General features: G+C 40.6%; 1 protein-coding gene across 2 annotated transcripts in view; it reads right to left on the bottom strand.

Annotated features, from left to right (window-relative positions):
* The window catches only part of AVEN (apoptosis and caspase activation inhibitor), a 153,244-nt gene extending 132,265 nt beyond the window's left edge, over positions 1–20,979 (bottom strand). The window contains exons 1-2 of one of the 2 annotated variants that reach the window (XM_032856921.1): positions 20,779–20,979; positions 1,480–1,657 (exon numbers count right to left, since the gene is read on the bottom strand). In XM_032856921.1, the coding sequence (XP_032712812.1) occupies positions 1,480–1,657; positions 20,779–20,964 (364 nt within the window). In that variant the 5' untranslated portion in view covers positions 20,965–20,979. Of the gene's footprint in view, positions 1–1,479; positions 1,658–9,645; positions 9,853–20,778 lie in introns of those variants that run through there. The other variant, XM_032856922.1, reaches the window with a different exon arrangement.
* Positions 20,980–21,853: the final 874 nt, after the last annotated feature.

The raw sequence follows: 21,853 nt of genomic DNA on the forward strand, positions 1-21,853 counted from the left end.
ACCTTGAAGAAAAGTGCTAATAAGCCTGTAATTGGCCAAAATTCGGGTCACCAGAGGGTAGTACTCATCTGACCGGCAAGAAGATGAGTCACCAGTCCCTGAATAGTCCGTGAGTTCGATGCCCTCAGCAAACACCTCTTCTAAGAGGGTTACCGTGTGGTGGGGGGGGAATAGAACATAATGACACCAGGCTGAACCTTGCTCTTCTGACTCACACTCACATACTCTCTCCACTTACAATTCTCTTTCTCCTGAAAGGGTTTAATTAAGTCAGAAAAGAATTCATCACTTTAGGATGCTTAGTCTGGTACAGGCATTCAAAAATATAGGCAGAGGAGAAAAAAGACAGGTTGAACTCAACAGCAACATAAAAGTCATGAGGAAGAGGGAATTTAAAGCAAACTGTCTGAAAATCTTCATTTTATTTCTCTGCTTCTTAACTGCTCATCCTTTAAATTTTTTTTTTGACCTGGTAATATTTTGTTGTTGAGGTCATCGTGGACTCTCATAATACTTGTAGTAACAACACAGAGATCTCCCGCACTTGACCCAGTTTCCCTAATGATAACACTGTGCAAAACTATAGTATAATATCACAACCAGAATATTGACATACTGATACTGATATAACCCACCAATGTTGTTCAGATTTTCCCAGTCTTATTTGTACTCACTTGTGTGTATGTGTCTTAAGTTCTAGACAATTTTATCACTTGTGTAGGTTTGTGTATCTACCACCACAATCGAGAAAATGATCAGTATCAGCACTAGAAGGACACCTCATGTTACCTTCTCATAACCACATCCACCAAACCCATCTCTAACCCCTGAAAACCACTAATCCATCTGCCATTCATTCTTTCAAGCCTCATGCCACACCCTAGTAAAGAGTAGCCATCTGTACGACCACCCCTGTTCCATTCTCTCACTATACTCCTACTCTCCAGCCACACACAGCTGCACACTCAGGGTGGATTCTGTCTTCAAAAAGAGCTGGCCAGAGAAGGAAAGGGTGTTGCACCTTACTGATAGAGAAAACCATCCAAAAGCAAAACAGAAGGGTTTTCACGTTCAGGTACACAGGTCTCTTCTATGTGCATATCCACTAATAGGCATATTCCTGGCTATAAAAGAGGAAAGAACACATATTCTAGAAGCTTCGTAAAGCTTTGTATAAACAAGTATTGATTCCTATGAAATCAAGGAAAAGACTTCTATTTTCAGACTACCCAATTTAGAGGGGCATAGTGCAGCATTTTTCACTTCCGTAAAAACTTTCATCCATTTCAACGAGGACTTAAGTCCTTCTACATCGGTATGTGGAATCCCTAGCTTCCACTTAAAGAAACATCTTTCTTCCTTACAAGCCATTAGATACGCTGTCCTTTACTCAAATTTAAAATCCAAAGGACAAAATGAACTGCTAGTTATTACAACGCAGTTTTAAAAGGAACATATGCATGCGAATGGGATTCATACCTGCTGAGCTGAGGAGAACACTGAAGTCCGTTCCCCTCTGTGATTCTCCGCTTTCATTATTGACCTCTTTTTCAATATCTTGATATCGATCCCAGTTAGAGACTATCTTTCTTTTAGAATAATTTCCCTGTTCCTCATTCTCTTCTCCATAGGTCTCTGCATCACTGTCATCTTCAACCTGCAATCATTAGAGACAAATCAATACGCAAGCAGTGGAAATTTCGACCTCAGCAGCCTTAGCAGTAAAGTAAAACCAAACAAACAAAAAAAAAAAAAAAATAGTACGCCGGTATCACGATGAAGAGCACATTGGTAGACCAAGCTCTCAGAGGATACTAATAGTATTTCAAAAGGACCCCATTATATCAGAATGTACTTTCAGGGCAAGCTTTTCCTTTAGCTTTGCAGAGGAAATTTGGCAAGTTCCTGCCAAAAAATCTGTGTAACATCTACCCCAGTGTACGCTTTTTCAATAGCTGTTTCAGCTCATTGAAACAATCAAGGCTATATGAGTCTTAAACTTAGAGGACTTTAGGATAGGAATCAACCATTTTCAGGGGCACTTGGGTGGCCCAGTCAGTAGAGCATCTGTCTTCAGCTCAGGTCATGATCTCAGGGTCCTGGGATGGAGCCCCACATCCAACTCTCTGCTCAGCGGGGAGTTTGTTTCTCCCTCTCCCTCTGTCCCTCCCCACCATTCATGCTCTCTCTCTCACTAATAAAATCTTGAAAAAAAGAAAAAAAAATCAACCATTTCAAAGCCTACCTACTCCCAGAAATTGGCACCACATAAATACCTCAGAAACAACCTGCACACCCAGAAATGAAGGGAAGGCAGGAATGAAATCTGACCTGTATAAGTTTACATGTAAAATGACCACGGTTGCTTGGAATTGGTAATTTTAAGGTTTTTGCCAGCTGGGGCATGGGATCTTTTAGTTATGGAAAAGAAGTTAATCCTTTTTTTAAAAGATTTTATTTATTTATTTGACAGACCGAGATCACAAGTAGGCAGAGAGGCAGGCAGAGAGAGAGGAAGGGAAGCAGGCTCCCTGCTGAGCAGAGAAACCTGATGCGAGGCTCAATCCCAGGACCCTGAGATCATGACCTGAGCTGAAGGCAGAGGCTTTAACCCACTGAGCCACCCAGGCATCCCTGAAGTTAATCCTTTTTATGCCCAAGAATGTTGCTTGAGAAAACTGAACTGCTACATAAGAAACTGAGGCATAAGTGTATTATTTAAAGTAATTAAAGATAAATAAGCAAATAAAAATACATAAAATATTATAAGGAGGAAGAGGTGGGAGAGAAGAGAGAACAGTTACAGAACTTAAATCCTCACCTTTCATTTCTGGAAGACAATAGGCTAAATATTGATTGGATACATTCAAAAAAATAAAGTCACTAGAAATAAATCATTTCTTGATGTTGCACAAAAATTTGTTATACAGCTAATTTTTTTTTCAATTTTAAGGATTAGTTTTTAAAAGTAAGTATTTTGAAAGTTTAAAAAAAGAAATCAACCATTTCAATTTACAGATTTTACAAACACAGTAAGTTTTATAAGTTTTATTTATTTTTTTTAAAGATATTATTTATTCATTTGACAGACAGAGATCACAAGGCGGAGAGGCAGGCAGAGAGAGAGGAGGAATCAGGCTCCCCATGGAGCAGAGAGCCCGATGTGGGGCTCGATCCCAGGACCCTGGGATCATGACCTGAGCCAAAGGTGGAGGCTTTAACCCACTGAGCCACCCAGGCGCCCCAGTTTTATAAGTTTTAAATGGAACTCTGCTCAGATGCATTCAAGAGCACAGCTTCCAGTCTTGGGTATTAAAAGAGAGCATGCAGAAAAATGCAGAAGGTGAAAAATTATAAAAGATAAAGGGTCTACTTTCTTCAATAAATCATTTGCAAGAGAAAAACTGCTGGGGGAGGAGAGATAAACCTATAGATTGAAAGACCTTACTGGTCACATAACCATTTGTAATGTCAGGAACTTGCCTGATACCGGATTCAGACAATATAACTACAGATAAAAATCACTTATGAGACAATCAGAGAAAGGTGAATGACTGGATATTTGATTATATTAAAGAAATACTATTATTTCACATATTTATTGTTTGGTGTGATACTATATCCTGATTTTTTTTAAATGTTCTTATTTTTTTGGAATAAATATTGAACCACTTATGAACGAAAAGATAGGACATGTGGGATTTCCTTTAAAATAGTGGGTGGAGAGGAAATAAACCAAGTATAATTGATAATCATATTATTCTATCTACTTTTCTATGTATTTGAAAGTTTCCATAATAAAAAATTAAATCTCAAAAAGGAAGATGCATGTAGAATCTAAAGAAATGGTTCAAAGAAGTATCCTAAAGATTATAAAATCTTTATCAAGAGAAAAACTTGGGGCGCTTGGGTGGCTCAGTGGGTTAAGCCTCTGCCTTCGGCTCCGGTCATGATCTCAGGGTACTGGGATCAAGCCCCGCATCATCAGGATCTCTGCTCAGCAGGGAGCCTGCTTCCACCTCTCTCTACCGGCCTCTCTGCCTACTTGTGATCTCTCTCTCTGTGCCAAATAAATAAACAAAATCTTTTAAAAATAAATAAATAAATAAAAATAAAAAATAAAAAGAGAAAAACTTGTGAAATATACAACCCATCTATAAAAGGACATGTTAGTCTAGACTTTACAAAAAAAAAAAAAAGTTTCTATTAGCACACAAATGGGACATGTGCATTTGAGAAATTGAGAGGACAAGACAGTAAAGAAATAAAAACCCCACATTCTCGTCACTCGAGAGTAGGAGCACCACTATTAACATCTTAGAAAGAAATCTGCTAGTAAATGCACTATCTATATATTTACATAGACTTTTTTTTGTAACAAGAATTTTTTTCATCAAAATTCTGCATCTCTCCATCTCAGTTAATGGCATTTCATATAACTATCTGGATTATTTCCAAATTTGCCTGGCCCCAAAAATTTCCTTTAGAGCTGGTTTTATCCAAACCAGTATTCTATTCAAGGCCATGCCCTGTAGTTCACTGTTTGTCCCTAAGTCCCTTTGAATCTAGCACAGTCTCCATTTTTATGACATTGATTTACTGAAGAGATCAGTACAGGTAGAGTGCAGAAGGATCCATCTTCTGTCTGGCTGCTTCCTGGTGGTACTTATTCATAGGAAATAGTGGATTAAAAAAATATATATCTAAAAATCTGAATGCCCAATGGAGTCAAGTTAAATATTTTTTGGCTAAAAATATTGGTTGAGAAGGTGAAAAATTATAAAAGATATAAAATTATAAAAATTATAAAAGATATAAAAAAATTTTTTTATCTTTGTGACTTCGTACATGATCTGTTGTTTAAATAATAAATACCAGCAACATTCTGAAGAAAATAGCTTCCTAACAGATGTGGAACTGGGGGCCAGAAGTAGAGCTGAAAATCCTAGCAGTGTTCAATCCGAGAAAATCCAATATTCCTTTGTTGGCCCACTGGGTAAACATAGTTCAGAGACTTCTCTAGTTAGTACAAAATTTCTTAACATTGCTGTAACACATGGTAAAAATGTGGCCTGGACAGAGTGATTAGCTTGATGTGGAAAAGGATGATGGTCTGAAACACCTGAGGAGCTACTAACAGTGAAACAAGCACCAACATAGGAGGCAGGAGATCCGGGAAGAATGAATGGCCCTGCACTCACCATCATGTAATATTTACTAAGTGTTCATGATGGGTTGGGCCTCACACCACTGAATGACCCACTAATCCCCAACCTAGAAGAATCACTGAAAGATGATCTCATTACCCCCACCCAACTGCAGAGACAGAAGAGCTGCCATTAGCCTCTCTCACAAGAGGGTATTAAAAAGTAATCAAGTGTAGAAGACATTTGATGTGAATTAGAGAAAGGGGTATCTTAAAAACTCCTAGAGATTTTACATGTGGTTCATTTTACAAAGATCTGGGAAAAAATACGCAAAATCCCAAAATAGAAAGAATAAGGAAAATACTAAAGAAAGCTATGTGAAAACCACAAGGCATCACTATTATGTTAACATCATTAAAATATTAATATGCTAATTTTGCATACTGAAAAATATAATATACTGATGGAAAAAGTTAAAGAAGATACAAACGTAAAAACAGCTGCACTCACAGATTAAAAGAATATTGTTAAAGGGCGCCTGTGTGGCTCAGTCAATTAAGCAACTGACTCTTGATTTCAGCTCAGGTCATGACCTCAGGGTCATGAGATTGATCCCTGCATCAGGTACTGTTCTGAGCTGGAACCTGTTTAAGATGCCCTCTCCCTCCCATTCGTGTTTTCTCTCCCTCTCACTCTCTCTCTCTCCAAAAATATAAATATTGTTAAAATATCTACAACTAGGGGCTCAGTTGGTTAAGTGTCTGCGTTGGTACAGGTCATGATCCTGAGGCTGAGCCCCACACCAAGCCTGCTTCTCCATCTCCCTCTGTGCCTCCCCCTCTCCCCACTCATGCAAATGCTCATGTGTGTACTCTCTCATAAATAAGTAAAATATTTTTTAAAAACCTAACCTCAAAGCAATCTACAGATTCTACAGATTCAATGCAATCCCTACCAAAATTCCAATGGCATTTTCCACAGAAAAAAAACGAACCTAAAAATCTGTATGGAGCCACAAAAGACCCTGCAAAGCCAAAGCAAGCTTAAGAAAGAACAACAAAGCTAGAGGTATCATGCTTCCCAATAGCAAACTATATTACAAAGCTATAGTAATCAAAACTGTATGGCAATGGCCTAAAAATAGACACATCAATGGAATAGAACAGACAGCCCTGAAATAAATCCACACATTTAGGTTCATTTAGGACAAAGGGTACACCATGGGGAGAGGACAGTCTCTTCAGTAAGTGGCACTAGGAAACTGGACAGCCACTTGGAAAAGAATGAAACTGGACCACTATCTCACACCATACACAAAAGTTAACACAAAATGGATTAAATACTTGAGTGTAAGACCTGAAACCATAAAAATTCTAGTGGAAAAACGTAGGGGTAAGCTCCTTGACATCAGCCTTGGCAATTTTTTTGATTTGACAGCGAAGCAAAGGCAACGAAACAAAAATAATAAACCAGTGAGACTCCATGTCCTGAGTCATGTACAGAACTGTTGAATCACTGTACTGCACACCTGAAACTAATATAACAATATGTTAACTATACTGGAATTAAAATAAAAAACTTAATTTTAAGAAATGAAAAGGCAACTTCTAGGAGAAAATATTAGCAAAATCATATTAGCAAATCATATCTGATACGGCCCCTCCTCCCATAATGGATTTTAAAAAGCAATTTAAAACAATATGTGCATAATTCTATTTCCATATATTATGGGCCCAACAAAGCATTTGCCAATAACAGCACAAAGGAGGTGGGTGAGCACTGAACTGCCCTGCACTAAGGGAAAGACTCAGTATAGGAACTCAAACACACAAACACACAAACAAAACTAGGAATAGGAAATAAGAAGGCTAGTATAACAAAAGCAATAAACATATGCTTATTCTTCTTTCCTCTCTCATTCTTTGAAAGATAACCCTAATCAGGTTTTTTAATCGGTAGCAGCTGACACTGCACTACTTTAAAAAATTCTTTTTAATTATAGAAAAAATTATAAACCATCATAATTAAAGAGTTCAATGACAGCTTTTGGTATTAGGAAAGTGTGCTAGCCCTGCACCCCAATGTTTCTAGCAGCAAGGCCAACAATAGCCAAACTATGGAAAGAGTCCAGATGTCCATCAACAGGTGACAAGTGAATGGATAAAGAAGATGTGGTATATATACAAAATTGAATATTATACAGCCATCCAAAAAATGAAATCTTGGCATTTGCAATGACATGGATACAACTAGAGGGTATTATGCTAAGTGAAATAAGTCAGTCAGAGAAAGACAATTATCGTATGATCTTGCTGATATGTGGAATTTAAGAAACAAGGCAGAGGATCACAGAGGAAAAAGAGGAAAAAATAAAACAAGATGAAACCAGAGAGGGAAACCGTAAGAGACTCAATCATAGGAAACAAACTGAGGGTTATTCAACAGGAGACGGTGGAGGGATAGGGCAACTGAGTGATGGACACTAAGGAGGGCACATGATGTAATGAGCACTGGGGCTTATATAAGACTGATGAATCACAGACCTATACCTCTGAAACCAGTAATACATTATAATTAAAAAAAAATAAGTATGCCAGAAAAAATAATTTTTATGCAGCATTTTAAGAAGCTAAATTTCCATTAAAAATTGAATGAAGAGGCGCCTGGGTGGCTCAGTGGGTTAAAGCCTCTCCCTTCAGCTCAGGTCATGATCCCAGGGTCCTGGGATCGAGCCCCGCATCAGGCTCTCTGCTCAGTGGGGAGCCTGCTCTCTCCTCTCTCTCTGCCTGCCTCTCTGCCTGCTTGTGATCTTTGTCAAATAAATTTTTTAAAAAATTGAATGAAAATATTTACATATACACTATATACCTAATATACAGATAAACTAATAAGGAGGTTTCCATTTGCCATTGTGTATTAAGTAAAATATACATTAGAACATGAGCACATTTGAAATGCAATACATGGCATATATAGCTACATTATCTACTGAGCCCAGAACAATGTACACAGTATTTGAGCTACAAAATACTCTAGCCAGCAGGAATGGGAAGAAAGTGGTCCAAATTATCCTCAAATTCAGATATTTCTCTAGAAGAGAATTATCTACATCTTCTTTTCTTGTCCCTCCTTGTGATGGGTATATGGGAAAGAAGGGACAGAGAAAATGGTACCCCAATCCTCAAAGTAGCTGCTCAATGACACTTCTGCCAGACCTCTTCACTCATCCCCAGTCATCTTTTTTTTTTTTAAGTTTATTTAAGTAATACTCTACATCAAACGTGAGGCTTGAACTCAGGACCCAAGATCAAGAGTCACATGCTCTACCAATTGAACCAGCCAGGAGCCCCTCCAGTCCTTATCTTTCTTTCTCCAAGTCCTTTTATCTTTCTCATCTGTGTTATTTTGTTTCTGAGAGTTGGCTAAAAAGAGAAGGCACTGAAAGGTAATTACCATTGGCTGGCAGTCTATACAGGAACTAACGTATGAGATATCTTATTGTAAAGACCTTAAGAATTATTACATCTTAAGAGTTTATGCTTCCATAATTAAGGGCAGTTTGGAAATCAGACTGCAGTAATTTTCATAGGACTAAATGATGATTTCACACTATACTTTGTGGAACTCCTTTTAGGAGGTCCTTGTGCAAAAGAGGGTAAGTGGCAATAGAATCAGTCTCATTTTATCTGCTTTACAACGTGAACTTCATGTAAGAATTCAGGCTACAAAAGGTTTGTGTGTGTGTGTTCCTGTGTGTGTGTGTGTGTGTGTGTGTGTGTGTGTGTTTAAGATTTATTTATTTATATGAGGCGTGGAAGGGCAGAAGGACAGAGAAAATCCCAGCAGACTCCCCACTGAGCCCAACACAAGGTTAATCAGACAACCCTGAGATCATGACCTAAGCTGAAACCAAGAGTCCAAGAGCCACCCAGGCACCCCTAGACTAAAAAAAGTTTTTAAAAACTACTAAATTAGGGCCACCTGGGTGGCTCAGTCAGTTAAGCCTCTGCTTTCAGCTCAGGACCCTGAGATCGGATCAAGCCCGGCACTGGGCTCCCTGCTCAGCAGGGAGCCTGCTTCTCCCTCTCCTGCTGCTCCCTCTGCCTGTGCACTTGCTCTCTCTCCCTACCTCCCTCTTTCTGTCAAATAAATAAAATATTTTTTGAAAAACTACCAAATTAATCAAATTTGCAAGTCCCAACCTCCAGGGAAAATTCTATGAATTAGGTTAACGTCCACAACTTTTCGAGTAAAGAAGGCACTAAGTGGAACTATAAAGACCATCTGCTTCTTGGTGTGGTTCTGATGTAGAAAAAAGTCAGCATTTTGCTTTGTGAATCCACTGACACACACAATAAGGTCTGCAAGCAAAAACTTTTCTTAGCTCATCATTTAATTAAAAGATTTTATATATTCAAAAATATCAACCTTGATAGGAGGGCTGCACATAGACACTGAGCATATTCCTGGGCGAGCTCAGTGTACACCCCTCACTCACCTTGACCACAGCTGCCGACAGGTCACTTTCTCCTAAGGGGGCAGGTGATGGGTCATGTGCTCGTGCCTTTACTTCCTCTTCCCCAGGGTTGCCATGCATGGCCTTAGTGGCCAGATTTCCTTTCACGGCCACAGTTAAATTTCCACTCCTTTTATACACCAGCACAGGACTGGTTTCCTTGGTTACTAAGGTTTTAATATCATCACCTTCCACTTTCCAGAAAACTCACAGACCATGAAATAGCTGGGTTTTGTTTTAATCTAGCCAACTTCAAGACACTCCCCAAACTCTCAAGTCAACAGCAGGAGAGAAGTTAATTAACAGGGAAACAATTACTGAACTAGAAGGAACCTCCTGCCCTCAGGTGAGGTCATGTGGAAATACAGGGGGCCAGTCGACCCTATGCCTGAACCCGGGATGAGGTCTTCTACCCAAATTAACCATATCGCATCCTTCCTAAGCACAGACTTCCAATTCCTTAAACATTACTCTCTGTTCTACATTTCTTAAATGCCCCACAACCTCTTTGAGTTGTTATAATCAAAATGAACTCACTAGGAGTGACGAGGCCATTGCCGCTGCCTCTGCACCACAAATTCTGAAAATAAAATTAAGATTAAAAAGCACCTGTATTTTTAGTTCCTTCTCCGGACACATTTCTTTCTTTAAATATAACTTCAAATGGCACTTATCTTCCATCTGTCTGTCCTACAGTATATCTGAAGAGGACTGCTTTTGTTCCTTGCAGACATCCCAACACTACTGCCAACATTCCTCCAACAACTAATTTTTTAAAGATCTTTTTCATTTATGTATTTGACAGAGAGAGAAAGAAAGAGGGAGAGTGTAAACAGGGGTAGTGGCAGGCAGAAGGAAAAGCAGACTCCCCGCTGAGCAGGGAGCCTAACTTGGGACTCCATCCCAGGACCCTGAGATCATGACCTGAACTGAAGGCAGATGTTTAACCAGCTGAGCCACCCAGGCATCCCTCAACAACTATTTAAGTAGTTAAGGGGTGACAGTCACCAGTTCAGGCACTGAGAGTAGAAAAACAAATCAGACAAGGTCTTGCACCTTAAGAACCCAGAGTCCTATGAAGAAATCAAAGAAGCAAACATATACTTAAAGAAGCACCATATGTGTGCATGTGCATTCCTAAGATGTTATAGGAGCACCGAAATAGCACCAGCAATGGAGGAAACAGAGATGGAAGAGAGCTTCAGGACTAGCCTTGTGAGCCAGAGAGAAGGAGGAGGAAGGCATTTCAGGTTGAGGGAACCATATAATTCAGCTCCAGCTGAATTTAGCTGTGGGCATGTGGCCTGAGAGGAATCCAATGAAATCAGCACCTGCTATCTCCCACTGGAAAACAGTTCCCAGGATCCAAGAGATTTAGCAAAGAAGATGCTTGTAACCACGGGATAACAGCTGTTCAGAACAAAACCCAGAGAAGTCAAGGGGAAGATGTAACAGTAGCGGCATGGTTTTTTAGCCAAATGCCCCACAGAAACCACACAGAGCCAGTAGGATAGCATGATCAAAACTCCATGGAACACTTCCATTCGAACCTGGTAGTAAGCTCTCTCCGCAAAGCCCCAAGCATGGGCAGGTAGGAGCAAGTCAACAGCCGCAAGTCCTGCATGGTACCTGTGCCTGAGAGAGGAAGCAGGGGGAGTCATGGGGAGTCAGGGGGACGTCTGACAGACCTGAGCACCCCCAAACAAACAACAGGCACTCACGAGGAAGTGTGCAGGCCCACTGAGAACAGCAGCCGGGAATGTCGGGTCTTAGGCACACTGATAGCTATGGGATACAAGGAGTTCACAGAAAATCCTGAAGGGACCAAGTCAGTCTGGGCCCCATGAGCTCTCAGCAACAACTGGCAAAGCTTCTCGCAGGACCCAGCTCCACTCTGAATGGAAATCACCGCGGGTAGAATCCAAAGCTAGCGGAACAGAGTCTGGTATCATTTTTCAGTAACAACCCACAGGGCTCCTCGCTCCATCCTTTTCCTTCTCCGGGTTCCTATCTCATCCTCATCGATGTGATTTTGGTTCAGAGTTTGATAAAAACAAGAGGCGTGAGAAAGTCATTCCCATTGCTTAGCAGAATCACGAACCTGGGCCAGAACCACTCTTCTGTCCATTCCCAGCTCCTCAGATGCCTCCACGCTCAGCATGGAGTTTGTGTGGAAGAGGCCCACTCTCTGCCCCTCCCCCCACTCAACAACTTGCTTGCTCTCTCAAATAAATAAATAAATCCCCCCCCCCCAAAAAAAAGTCCCTTCTCACCAGCTATTTTGGGACATTTTTTGCTTAAGATTTTTTCCTGCAATGTTCCTGTTGCCATGTAGTTACCAATTTTAATTAGATGTCATCATCAAGATAAGTGATTTCAGTAAGCCTTATTCAGAAATTCTAAAAGGACTGTTCTTCAAACTGAAACAGCCAGTGTCCCTAGGGTCAATAGAGTCTTGATTTTTTTTTTTTAATGAAATCATCTAGCAAATGAAATCATCAAAGCAAAATAGGCTTTGCCAGTAGACAATATGCTCTCCTACCTTTAGAATAGAACTTCTTACTGACACCTTTGCAAGCTTGCTCTACGATACCAACCCGCAGAGGCAAATTGAAAATTCGGTTAAAACAATCATTTGGTTTAAGCCCCAAGGCTTTAGAGAGGAGATGAGGTTCAGAAAAGGACTTGCCCAAGGTCTCACTTCACAGCAGAAGCAGAATGACAACCTGCCTAGAATGCAACCCGGTGCTTTTGCCAACATGTCTCTCGACAGAGCAAAATCTTAGTAAAACAAGTCATTCTCTCTAATGTGTTAAGGCTCTTCACTTCTAAAGTCTTTATGAAGGTTCTATTCAAAACTCCTGACCACCAGCAGAAAAAAATGACACTTTTTAAATGGCAAAAGAAGAGCAAGCCAGACTGAGGATTCAAAAATCATCCTTTGATGTTGAAGCCACTTTTCTTACATCAATGACACTATCTTGATCTTTCAAAACTCATTCTTGTTCAAAAACCTTATTTAATTTCAAGGAAGTCCTGGAAGATAGGTTAGGATCTTACACATAATTATATATACAAAGATGAAATACAGTTGAAATAGGTCACATACCCACTCCAAACACTTAGCATCCACACAAGAGAGCAAATCTGACACAAAAGCTTATTCCAACTTCAAACCATTCAGTCACTTAAAACAGCAAGGTTCACAGTGTGAAGAAACGGCTTGATAGTAAGAAGTCACTTATGTTAAAAGCAATAAATATGACCAGAGATGGGGAGGAGAGGACCACACATAATCAGTAACAATAAAGAAAAGATACACAATTTGAAAAGACTTAAGCTTTTCCAAAAAGTACAGAAAGTACTTCAGAGCAAGACGAAAACAGAAGATAATGTCAACAGGTGACAAACTGGTAAAATGTAAAAGAAAAAAAAAGGAACTGTACAAAACAGGTGTGATCGAAAACTATGCTTAATTAAAAGATTAATGGCATCATCTGGCAGAAAACCCTTCTCCCACCACCTCACAATTCAGTCAAATGGACTGCCAACCTCACTGCGCCTTCATTCCTGATGGATCGAAGCTACAGACATGCAGCTCAAAATCTGCGTGCCTTCAGGAAAGCTCCACATGTGCATTATTCAGGTCCCTTGGCTGAATGTCAGTCTTCTCTCTCCTTGTGAGGAAAAGCTCCAAGATTAACTAACCAGGTCAAATTTCAGGGGATACAAGACCCACTCTCCACACAACTTTTTCGTTGTCCTGTCTTTAGTCAGGGGCCAAACTCAAGGCCCGATGAGTACAAGCTGTTGATTTGCCAGTTCACACTAGAGAACAATGGATCTACCAGAACTTTCTCCCTTCTAAGCACCTACCTCATGGGGGACAGCCCACGGACACAGACCATGACAAGGAAGGACCCCACTAGACCAAACATCTGTCAAGTCTTTCTCTGTGCACGTGGTTTACCGGACATCCCTGAAACAGGTCCTGTGCTTCCCCATTCCCTAGCCTTCTACCAGCGACATGCCTCTCTGGAATGTATCCTCTTCTTCAGCTCCTCCCTGGTGAATAGAGTTGTATGCAATGCCTAACATTTCTCTTCTGTGGGCTGGCTGAATTTTTCTGGGTGTTGAAATCTTTGCTTTATCTTCAAGATATCTTCAAGAGCACCTGCACATGACAACATGAACACGAAGAGAAAAGGACGGACGCGCTTGCAGCGCTCGTGCCACTGACTCCTTTCAACTAGAAGCCAATAGCAATCAAATGACAGCTCCTGCAAAAATTGTATTTAGAGACTTCATGTGCAAATATTTTGTAGAATAAATAAGGTGGCACTGTTTACGATGAAGAGGAGTGCACGTATGACACTTAAAACCTACTTCTGCCACACCACGCCTGACATTTGAAAGGCACTCGGCTGGCGTGCACTTCTTTCCTGGCTAAACTGTGTTCTCTCATTCCTCAGGCATCGACTGAATAACATCCTTAGCTACGTGCTAGCAAAAACTCCTTCCTTCTGATCCCCACTACTTTAGCCAATATGGAGAAACAAGAAAAAGAAAATGCACTTTTCAGAAGCAGACAGATTCGACATACAATTTCCCCTACGAAAGGACAGAATACTATAATCTGCATTTCCCTTCTGCAGCTCTTTTCAAGTGTGACCTTTAGGAAGCTCTTCCAACATTGGGGAGGCCAAAACTTTAATTAAAAGAAAGGGCAGCAAAGACGGCTAAGCAAGGGAGAAAGCTTTTTACCTTGCATTAGAGAAGGTGGATTTTCTCAAAGCTCCCATACGAGAGGACAAAATGCAAATCCCGGGATCAGGATTATATCGAACACACAAGCTAAGGGCCTTGAAGCTGGACCACAATGCAGTGTACCTAAATAACCACAGGTTGGGAGAATTCCCTTGGGGTTGGCAATACTAACATCACCCATGCCTTATCTTTTGTCCAAGTGTTAAACCATTTACCGCTCTTGATAGAAACTTAAAGCAACACTTCATTCCACCTTCTCAAGATCCCCAACAACAATGTCTAAGTACTCTTTTATGAAAGAGGCACAAATTAAACTCGGGTATTGCTTTCTTCCAACAAGGAGGCCTGCGGATTGGAAATCATAATCAAAACCCTCAACAGGAATAAACATGAAAAAGCTAAAGCCTATTAGGACACAAGCTCTAGCTGTTTCAGAATAAAAATGCTGTATATTCCTGCGACACACTTAGCACATCTGCCTCCAAAGAGCACCCCCAGTGGGATTTCTGCGGAGGCAACATTGACTAGAGTGAAGTAATTTGAAATTCAGAGCCCTTCCCTGAGAGTAAGACACTGTCATTACCACAATTTTGACAAGGAGAGAAGAAAAGAAACTGTCTGGAGCGTGAGAGATCATTAAGATAGTTTTGAAGGGGCGAGGTCTCAGAGACAATCCCAGAGAATAAAAGGGACAGGAAGAGGGCCTTGGGAAACAAGGGTCTGTCCTGAAGAAAATGTCAGTCACCAGCCAGATAAACCTTGCTTCCTTCTACACAACCCCAAGACCAGACTTCAGGCTTTAGCCCAGCAATTCGGTATATTAAGGGGTTAAAAAAAAAAAAAAAAAGAGAGAGAGAGAGAGAGAGAGAGAGGAAGGGAAACTCATTTTATTCTTCTAATGGTCCCAAAGCCACTCACAAAGCAAGAGCAAGATTCTACAAGAACAGAGTTCTGAGCCACAGCGGTAGATTCTGTGAGCTCAAGGGCACATCTTTCTTGAAAAAAAGCAATCACAGATTTACAACCGCCTAAGAGACAAGTTCTTCTCTTTCACCACCAAGGGGGGCTGAGAACCTAACTTCCTCACTGACAAAGTATTTCTGGTAATAAATGATAGTCCTCTCGGTCTGTAAAACGTGCCCTTTCAGGATCTGATGAAAATTATAATTAGATGGCTCTCCAATAATTATTCCCTTTTTTTTTTCCATTTACACAGGGTAAAATACAAAGTTCTAGGAGTTTAGACAAATGTAATCATGTAAGCACCACCATTGTCAAAATACAGAACAGTCCCGTCAGCTGCAAATCTTCCATCATGCTACCTCTCCAAGGCTTCTTTCACTTAAAGTACATTCATTGTAAATCCATCTTTGTTGTTGTGAACAACAGTGGTGCGTGCCTTTTTGTTGCTACGTTGTGGTGCCTTGTATGGACGTACCACAGGAGTATCCCATAAAAGTATCCATTCACTGTTCACCAATTACAGAACTGAGGCTGTTGCTTTTAGCAAGGATTTAAAAAAAGAAGAAAAAAAACCCCACAGTAAGCACTGACAAATGTTAAGTTTTCATTTCATTTGAGTAAATAATACCCAAGAGTGGAATTGCCACATCACATGATAAGGGTATGTTTAATTTGACAAGAAGCTGTTGGGATTTGGTACTGTCATTTTTGTACACCATTCTACTAGTCAGACAGCAATTTTTCTTGCAGTCTTAGTTTGCATTTCCCTAAGAACCAACGTTGCTGAGCATGTTGGTGAATTTACCATCAATTTATCTTCTAGGTGAATTGTCTGTTTAAATCTTTTCCCCATTTTTTTAATGGATTGTTTCTTACTGGATTTCGAGAGTGTTACATATTTTCTGGAGCCAAGTCCTTTGTTGGATATGTGACTTGAAAATATTTCTCCCGGTCCGTGATTTTTATTTAGTAGAATTTATTCCTTAGAGTAGTTTGAGGCTCACAGCAAAACTGAGCAGAAAGTCCAAAGATCACCTACACACCCTCTGTGGCTTATCGTTTCATGGAAAAAAAAAATTGATTATGTTGGACTTTTCTTTTTCAGATCATGCTTTTGGTGTTATATCTAAGAGACTTTTGCCTAACCCAAGATCACAAATACTTTCTCCCATGTTGTCTCCTAAAAGAACAACTACCCTTCCATTCATTTCAAGACAGTTTAGCTGATGGAGCAGTTATCATAACTGCTTTAAAGTCTGATAATCTCACTGTCTAGATCATCCTAGAGTTGGCATTTGTTGACTGTGCTGTCTCAAGAACTGGTCACATTTTCCTGTAATATTGTGAAATGTTAAATGCAGAATAACATCCTATATAATGAAGCTGTGTCATTATATAGAGTCATCTGGGTCCTGTTACAAATCCTCTCGAGAGCATTAGGATTTTGTTCCTTTTTATCAGGCAATCGATCTGGTGAGGTTCAGACAGTAAGTTCTCCCTCCTCTTCTGTGGGCCATGGTTCCATGAGCACTCCAGTTCTCAAGGCTTTTGCTACACTGCTTTGGGTCCATCTCCCTCCATGTGCAGCTCAGGGCGAGTCTTAGCCTCAGGCCACTGCATACACACAGGACCCCATTCCAGCTCTTTTCTCTCTAGGAGTCTCCAATCTACTGGCCCGAAGGTGGGATTTCTCTTGGAGTTCCAGCTGGCATGTGACTAGCTGGCATGTGCCCCTCATGGGGCAAAGCAGAGAGAGAAGAAACAGGGAAGTTAAAACAGTCATCCTCTCACACTTTTTGGCCTGCAAGGGCCCCTTTGCCTGTTCCCCTACCCAGAAAAACAGGATTTTGAAGGGCATTTGAGCTGCCAGCACCACCGGCCACTCTAGCTCTCCAAGGGGTCTGCCTCTGTGATTCAAAAGGAGGGAAAACCCCTACACACTTTCCAGCCTGCGTTTTCCCATTCTTCTGGCCAGAAAGATGGGATTTTTCTTGGATTTTAGCTCCCTCTGCACCACAGCTGCAGCTCTGAGAGCCTGCATTGGCTCACAGCCAGAAGAAAAAAAAAAGGAAAAACAAGGAGGAATATATCCCATGGGTCCCTGACATAGGTGGCTTCTCCAGACTTGCACTCCCTTCCCAATTGCCATCTTGACTTTTCTGAGTCCTTGGGTCATCCATCTGCCCAGTCTGTCATTGCAATCCACAGGAGAAACGGGCTCTGGGGGGCTGACTTCATCTTGGTCACGTCCTCCGGTGATTTTCCTGTTATGTGCTGAGGCAGCACCCCTCCTCCCACTTCACCTTCCAGCAGCTTCCATGGCTGAGCTGAGGCGCTAGCCCACCTCTCTCACCTTTCACTTGAGGGTATTGCCAGCTCGGAGAAAACCCATCCTGGCTTCTCCTAAAGCCGGGATGTTGAGTGCACGTTTTAAGCTCATCCTTAGCTGTCACTATTGATGGCACACCCTTAAGAAAGACCGAGGGAAAGGAAAAAAAAAAAAAAAAAGTGACCCAACCTCTGGCACACCATCCTGTTCTAGTCCCCACGCTCCAGAGGCCCCAGACTCCCACCTTCCCTCCCTGTCACACCAGGTTTACAAGGCCGGGTGGGTGGTTAACTGTTCACTGCAAGCAGCTGCTCGTTAGGCATGTTGCGAGTGACTAAGAAAAACGAACCTACAAGTGTTCAGGCTGTTAAGGGCATCAAAGGAAGCAAGTGTGTGTTAGAGGCTTCTTCTTTAGGAGATATTTAAACCCATTCTGGCTCTTCTCATTGATGACAAAAGAGAGGACTGCATCCAGACAGGAGCCCAGAGCGTGGATTTAGTTTCAGATGTATGGCCAAACCTGCCCTCCCTTCACTGCCTCGAGTTATAATAGGAAAAGCATAAACCTGCTAACAGCAAAAGGAATGTGAAGATTTCCAGAAAATTGGAAATGAGGCCATCTTAAACACAAAATCCACTATTCGGTCACACAACCTATCTACAAAGAGCCTCTACTCTTCCTGGCACTGTTTCATGCTCATGGAATACAGGATTAGGCAAGACAGAATCCTGCCCTCATGGAGTCGTCAAACAACAATCAAATGAACGAATATATAATGTTATATAGATACATAAAAACAGAGTTGTTTTAGGTTGTGACTAATACTATAAAGGTAAAGTAGGATAGGAGCTGGAGGATGGTGAGGGCATGATTTGGTATAGAATAGTCAGGAAAATCTCTTCAGAGAGAACATTTAAGCAGAGAACCTGATAGGATAAGGGAATAAACCATGCAAAGACTTGAGGATGGAAAGGCAGAATGTTCCAGGCCGCTGGTGCATAGGCCCTCAGGAGAGAACAATCCTGCCACATTCAAGGGTCAGAAACAATGGCCAGTGCCATTATACTGGCTACACTGGATGGAACTTGGAAGAGAGAGAATAATGAGGTCGAAGAAGCAACAGGCATCAGACCATGAAGGGCTATACATGCATAAGAAATGTGGGTCTTATCCTAGATGGGATGGGAAAGCAGACCTGTAGAAGAAACATCAGACAAATTCCAATAGAGGAGCACCCTTCTATTGGAATTGCAAGATAGTTAACATATCAATATTACTTCATTAATTGTAATGCATGTACCTAATAATGTAAGATGTTAATCATAGGGGAAACTAAGTATGGGATATATGGAAACTCTCTATACTTTTCTTTCAATTTCTCTGTAAATCTAAAACTGTCCTAAAAAGTCCATGAAGTCTTTTTTTAAACCACATGTATACATACACATACACACACAAACACACACATCTCCCTATGTATATCTCCGCAGGATATGTGCTCTGAGACCACATGGCAGCAAAAGCAATCACTTTGTCCTGCTTTAGGTTGTTTCAGCTGATACAATGAGACAGAAAAGTAACTTCTAATCAACTGAGCCACTGAGATTGTAGGTTTTTTACTTTTTCTGAACAAGTGCTATCTGCACTCTACCTGCTATTTAAGTATATAGACACATTCAGAAAGTATTTGTTAGGCCTCTTTAGTTCACAATAGCAATATCAAATAATTACTGTTATGCAGGAAATGGAGCTGGTGATAAGAATAAAGCAAACAAGACACAGATTTTAAGTCTGAATAGAAGTGCGAACACTGTATCTCACAGCCTAAAATAATCCAGAAGTCAGAAACAATGGCCCAGATGTAGGCTAAGTATAGGTGTGATAAACCATATTTAGCGCTCAGGATGGGGTGGCCGCGGGGGATGACAGTTTGGTTACGGGAATCTTAGGGGGAAAAAAAACTAATGTTTATTATTGACCATAGGATATACAAGATTTTGGTTTTTCAAAAGAGGGCATGGGTTTAAAGGGTGGAGAAACACAGAGCAGGATTCCTCCAGAAAAAGATGAAGGATAAGAACTCCAAAAACCTTTAAAACAAAGTTTTCTTATATCGTCGTAAGTAGATCATACTGCCTGCCTCTGATAGGCAGAATAATAGCTTCCTCCAACCCTGTCCATGTCCTGATCCTCTGAAACCAGAAAAGGGGAATTAAGGTTGCAGATGGGAATTAAAGTGGCTAAATAGCTGGCCTTAAAATAGGGAGATTACCATGGATATCCAGGTGGGCCCAATGTAATCACAGGTGTCCTTAAAAGTGGAAGAGGGAGACAGAAAAAGAGAATAGGGAAAGAGGTGTGACTACGCAAGTCAGAGACAGGCAAGGTTGTTGGCTTTAAATTTAAAGGAGCTCGCTGGTAAGGAATATGGGCAGCTTCTAGAAGCCAGAAAGGAAAGGAAAAGGAAACACATTCCCCCTTGAGCCTCCAGAAAAAAACCACAGTCCTACCAACATCTTGAGGTTAGCCCAGTGAAACAGACCCAGATAGGGACCCCAGAACTAGAAGATATTAAGCTTGTATTGCTTTAAGCCACTAAGTATGCAACGATACACTACGGCAACAGTAAATACAAACACACTGCCTGCAGAAAGAACTCTCCTGCTTTGAGCAGGACAGCGCTTTTAATCCAGCATCAGGTGGCAGTTCTACCGCATGCTAATTAAAGGAAAAGGGAAAAAAAATCTTATATTTGTGAAGTAAAAACAATCACAAATAAGAAGAGAATCAAAAGATCAGGAATCAAAGAACTGATACATGTAAGCTACAGCAAAAACCAGGCCAGGCTATTCATTTCAGTAATAGGTGGCCTTTACATTACAATTCATCAGTTTCTTATTTTACCTCATCTGAAATCCTCACATTCACCACTGTAAAAAAAAAACAAAACTACTTATTTGTGGTTACAGAGTTAGCTCTCTGTATTAGTCACCTCAAGCTGCCTCGACAAAATACCACAGACGGGGAGCTTAAGCAACAGAAATTTATTGCTTACAATTCTGGAGGCTGGAAACTCCAAGACCAAGGTGCAGGCAGATTCAGTGTGTAGTAAGGACTGCTTCTCGCCTGTACACAGCCACCTTCCCACTGTACCCTTCACACGACTGAGGAGAAAGAGAGCCCCGGTCTCTCGTCCTCTTATAAGGGAACCAACTCCATTAGCAAAAGGCCCCACCCTCATGACTTCATTTAACCTTTATCACCTCCCAAATACCAGCACCTGGGGGGTTAGGGCTTCAACATATGAATTTGGGGAGGACACAAACATGCAGCCCATGACACCATGAGTGATCATTATTTAGGTTAAAAAACAAAAAAAGGAAAGCTATCTTGCCCAGAGAATACTCATTAAAGAAAACTATCGAGTCATATAAATTACCATAATCAAGAAGGAAAAGCTGGGAATATAAAGAGCTTCCAAATAGCATATCTATATACAACTTATATGTTCATTAATAGATTAGTATACATGTAGATATAGAGAGGGACGTGGGCCAACTGTCTGTGTTTATACAGTGTATTCAATCAGCTCCTGCACTAAAAAAAGATGCCTTTTCAATTTGTTCTCTTAAAATAAATGTGCATTTAAAAACATACCAGCTTCAGAAGAGGGGAGATACAGATGGCTATGGTACCAAAACGTCTCTATATACATAAATTGCAACTATAAACTCAGATTCTACAATCCAAAAAATTAAGAAAATAGTGTAAACAAAAGTCAATATACAAAAGAGACTAATAACCCGAAAGAGAAAAGAACTCCCAAAGTTTGTTATTTATTCCACAAAATTTATTCCATAGATACAGTTTTCCCTTGACTCTAAGCCATTAATGCTCAGTAAAAAATGAAACTATATTGAAATTTCACAAATACGGTCATACATAACCAGATCTGGAGTTTATACAAGTCAATTTCCGGCACCAGTTTCATCTAGAAATACCTGTATCAGGGATAAAATATTGAAGAGCATATTAAACTCATGGGTTTGCTAATTATCCCTGCCTGAATTACACTTGCCCATGACAGACACAGTAATGGTCAGTCAGGGATAATGACCACACCTTTAAAT

The sequence above is a fragment of the Lontra canadensis genome, unplaced genomic scaffold (assembly GCF_010015895.1).
Source record: "Lontra canadensis isolate GAN:19392208 unplaced genomic scaffold, GSC_riverotter_1.0 scaffold12, whole genome shotgun sequence".
Lineage (NCBI taxonomy): Eukaryota > Metazoa > Chordata > Mammalia > Carnivora > Mustelidae > Lontra > Lontra canadensis.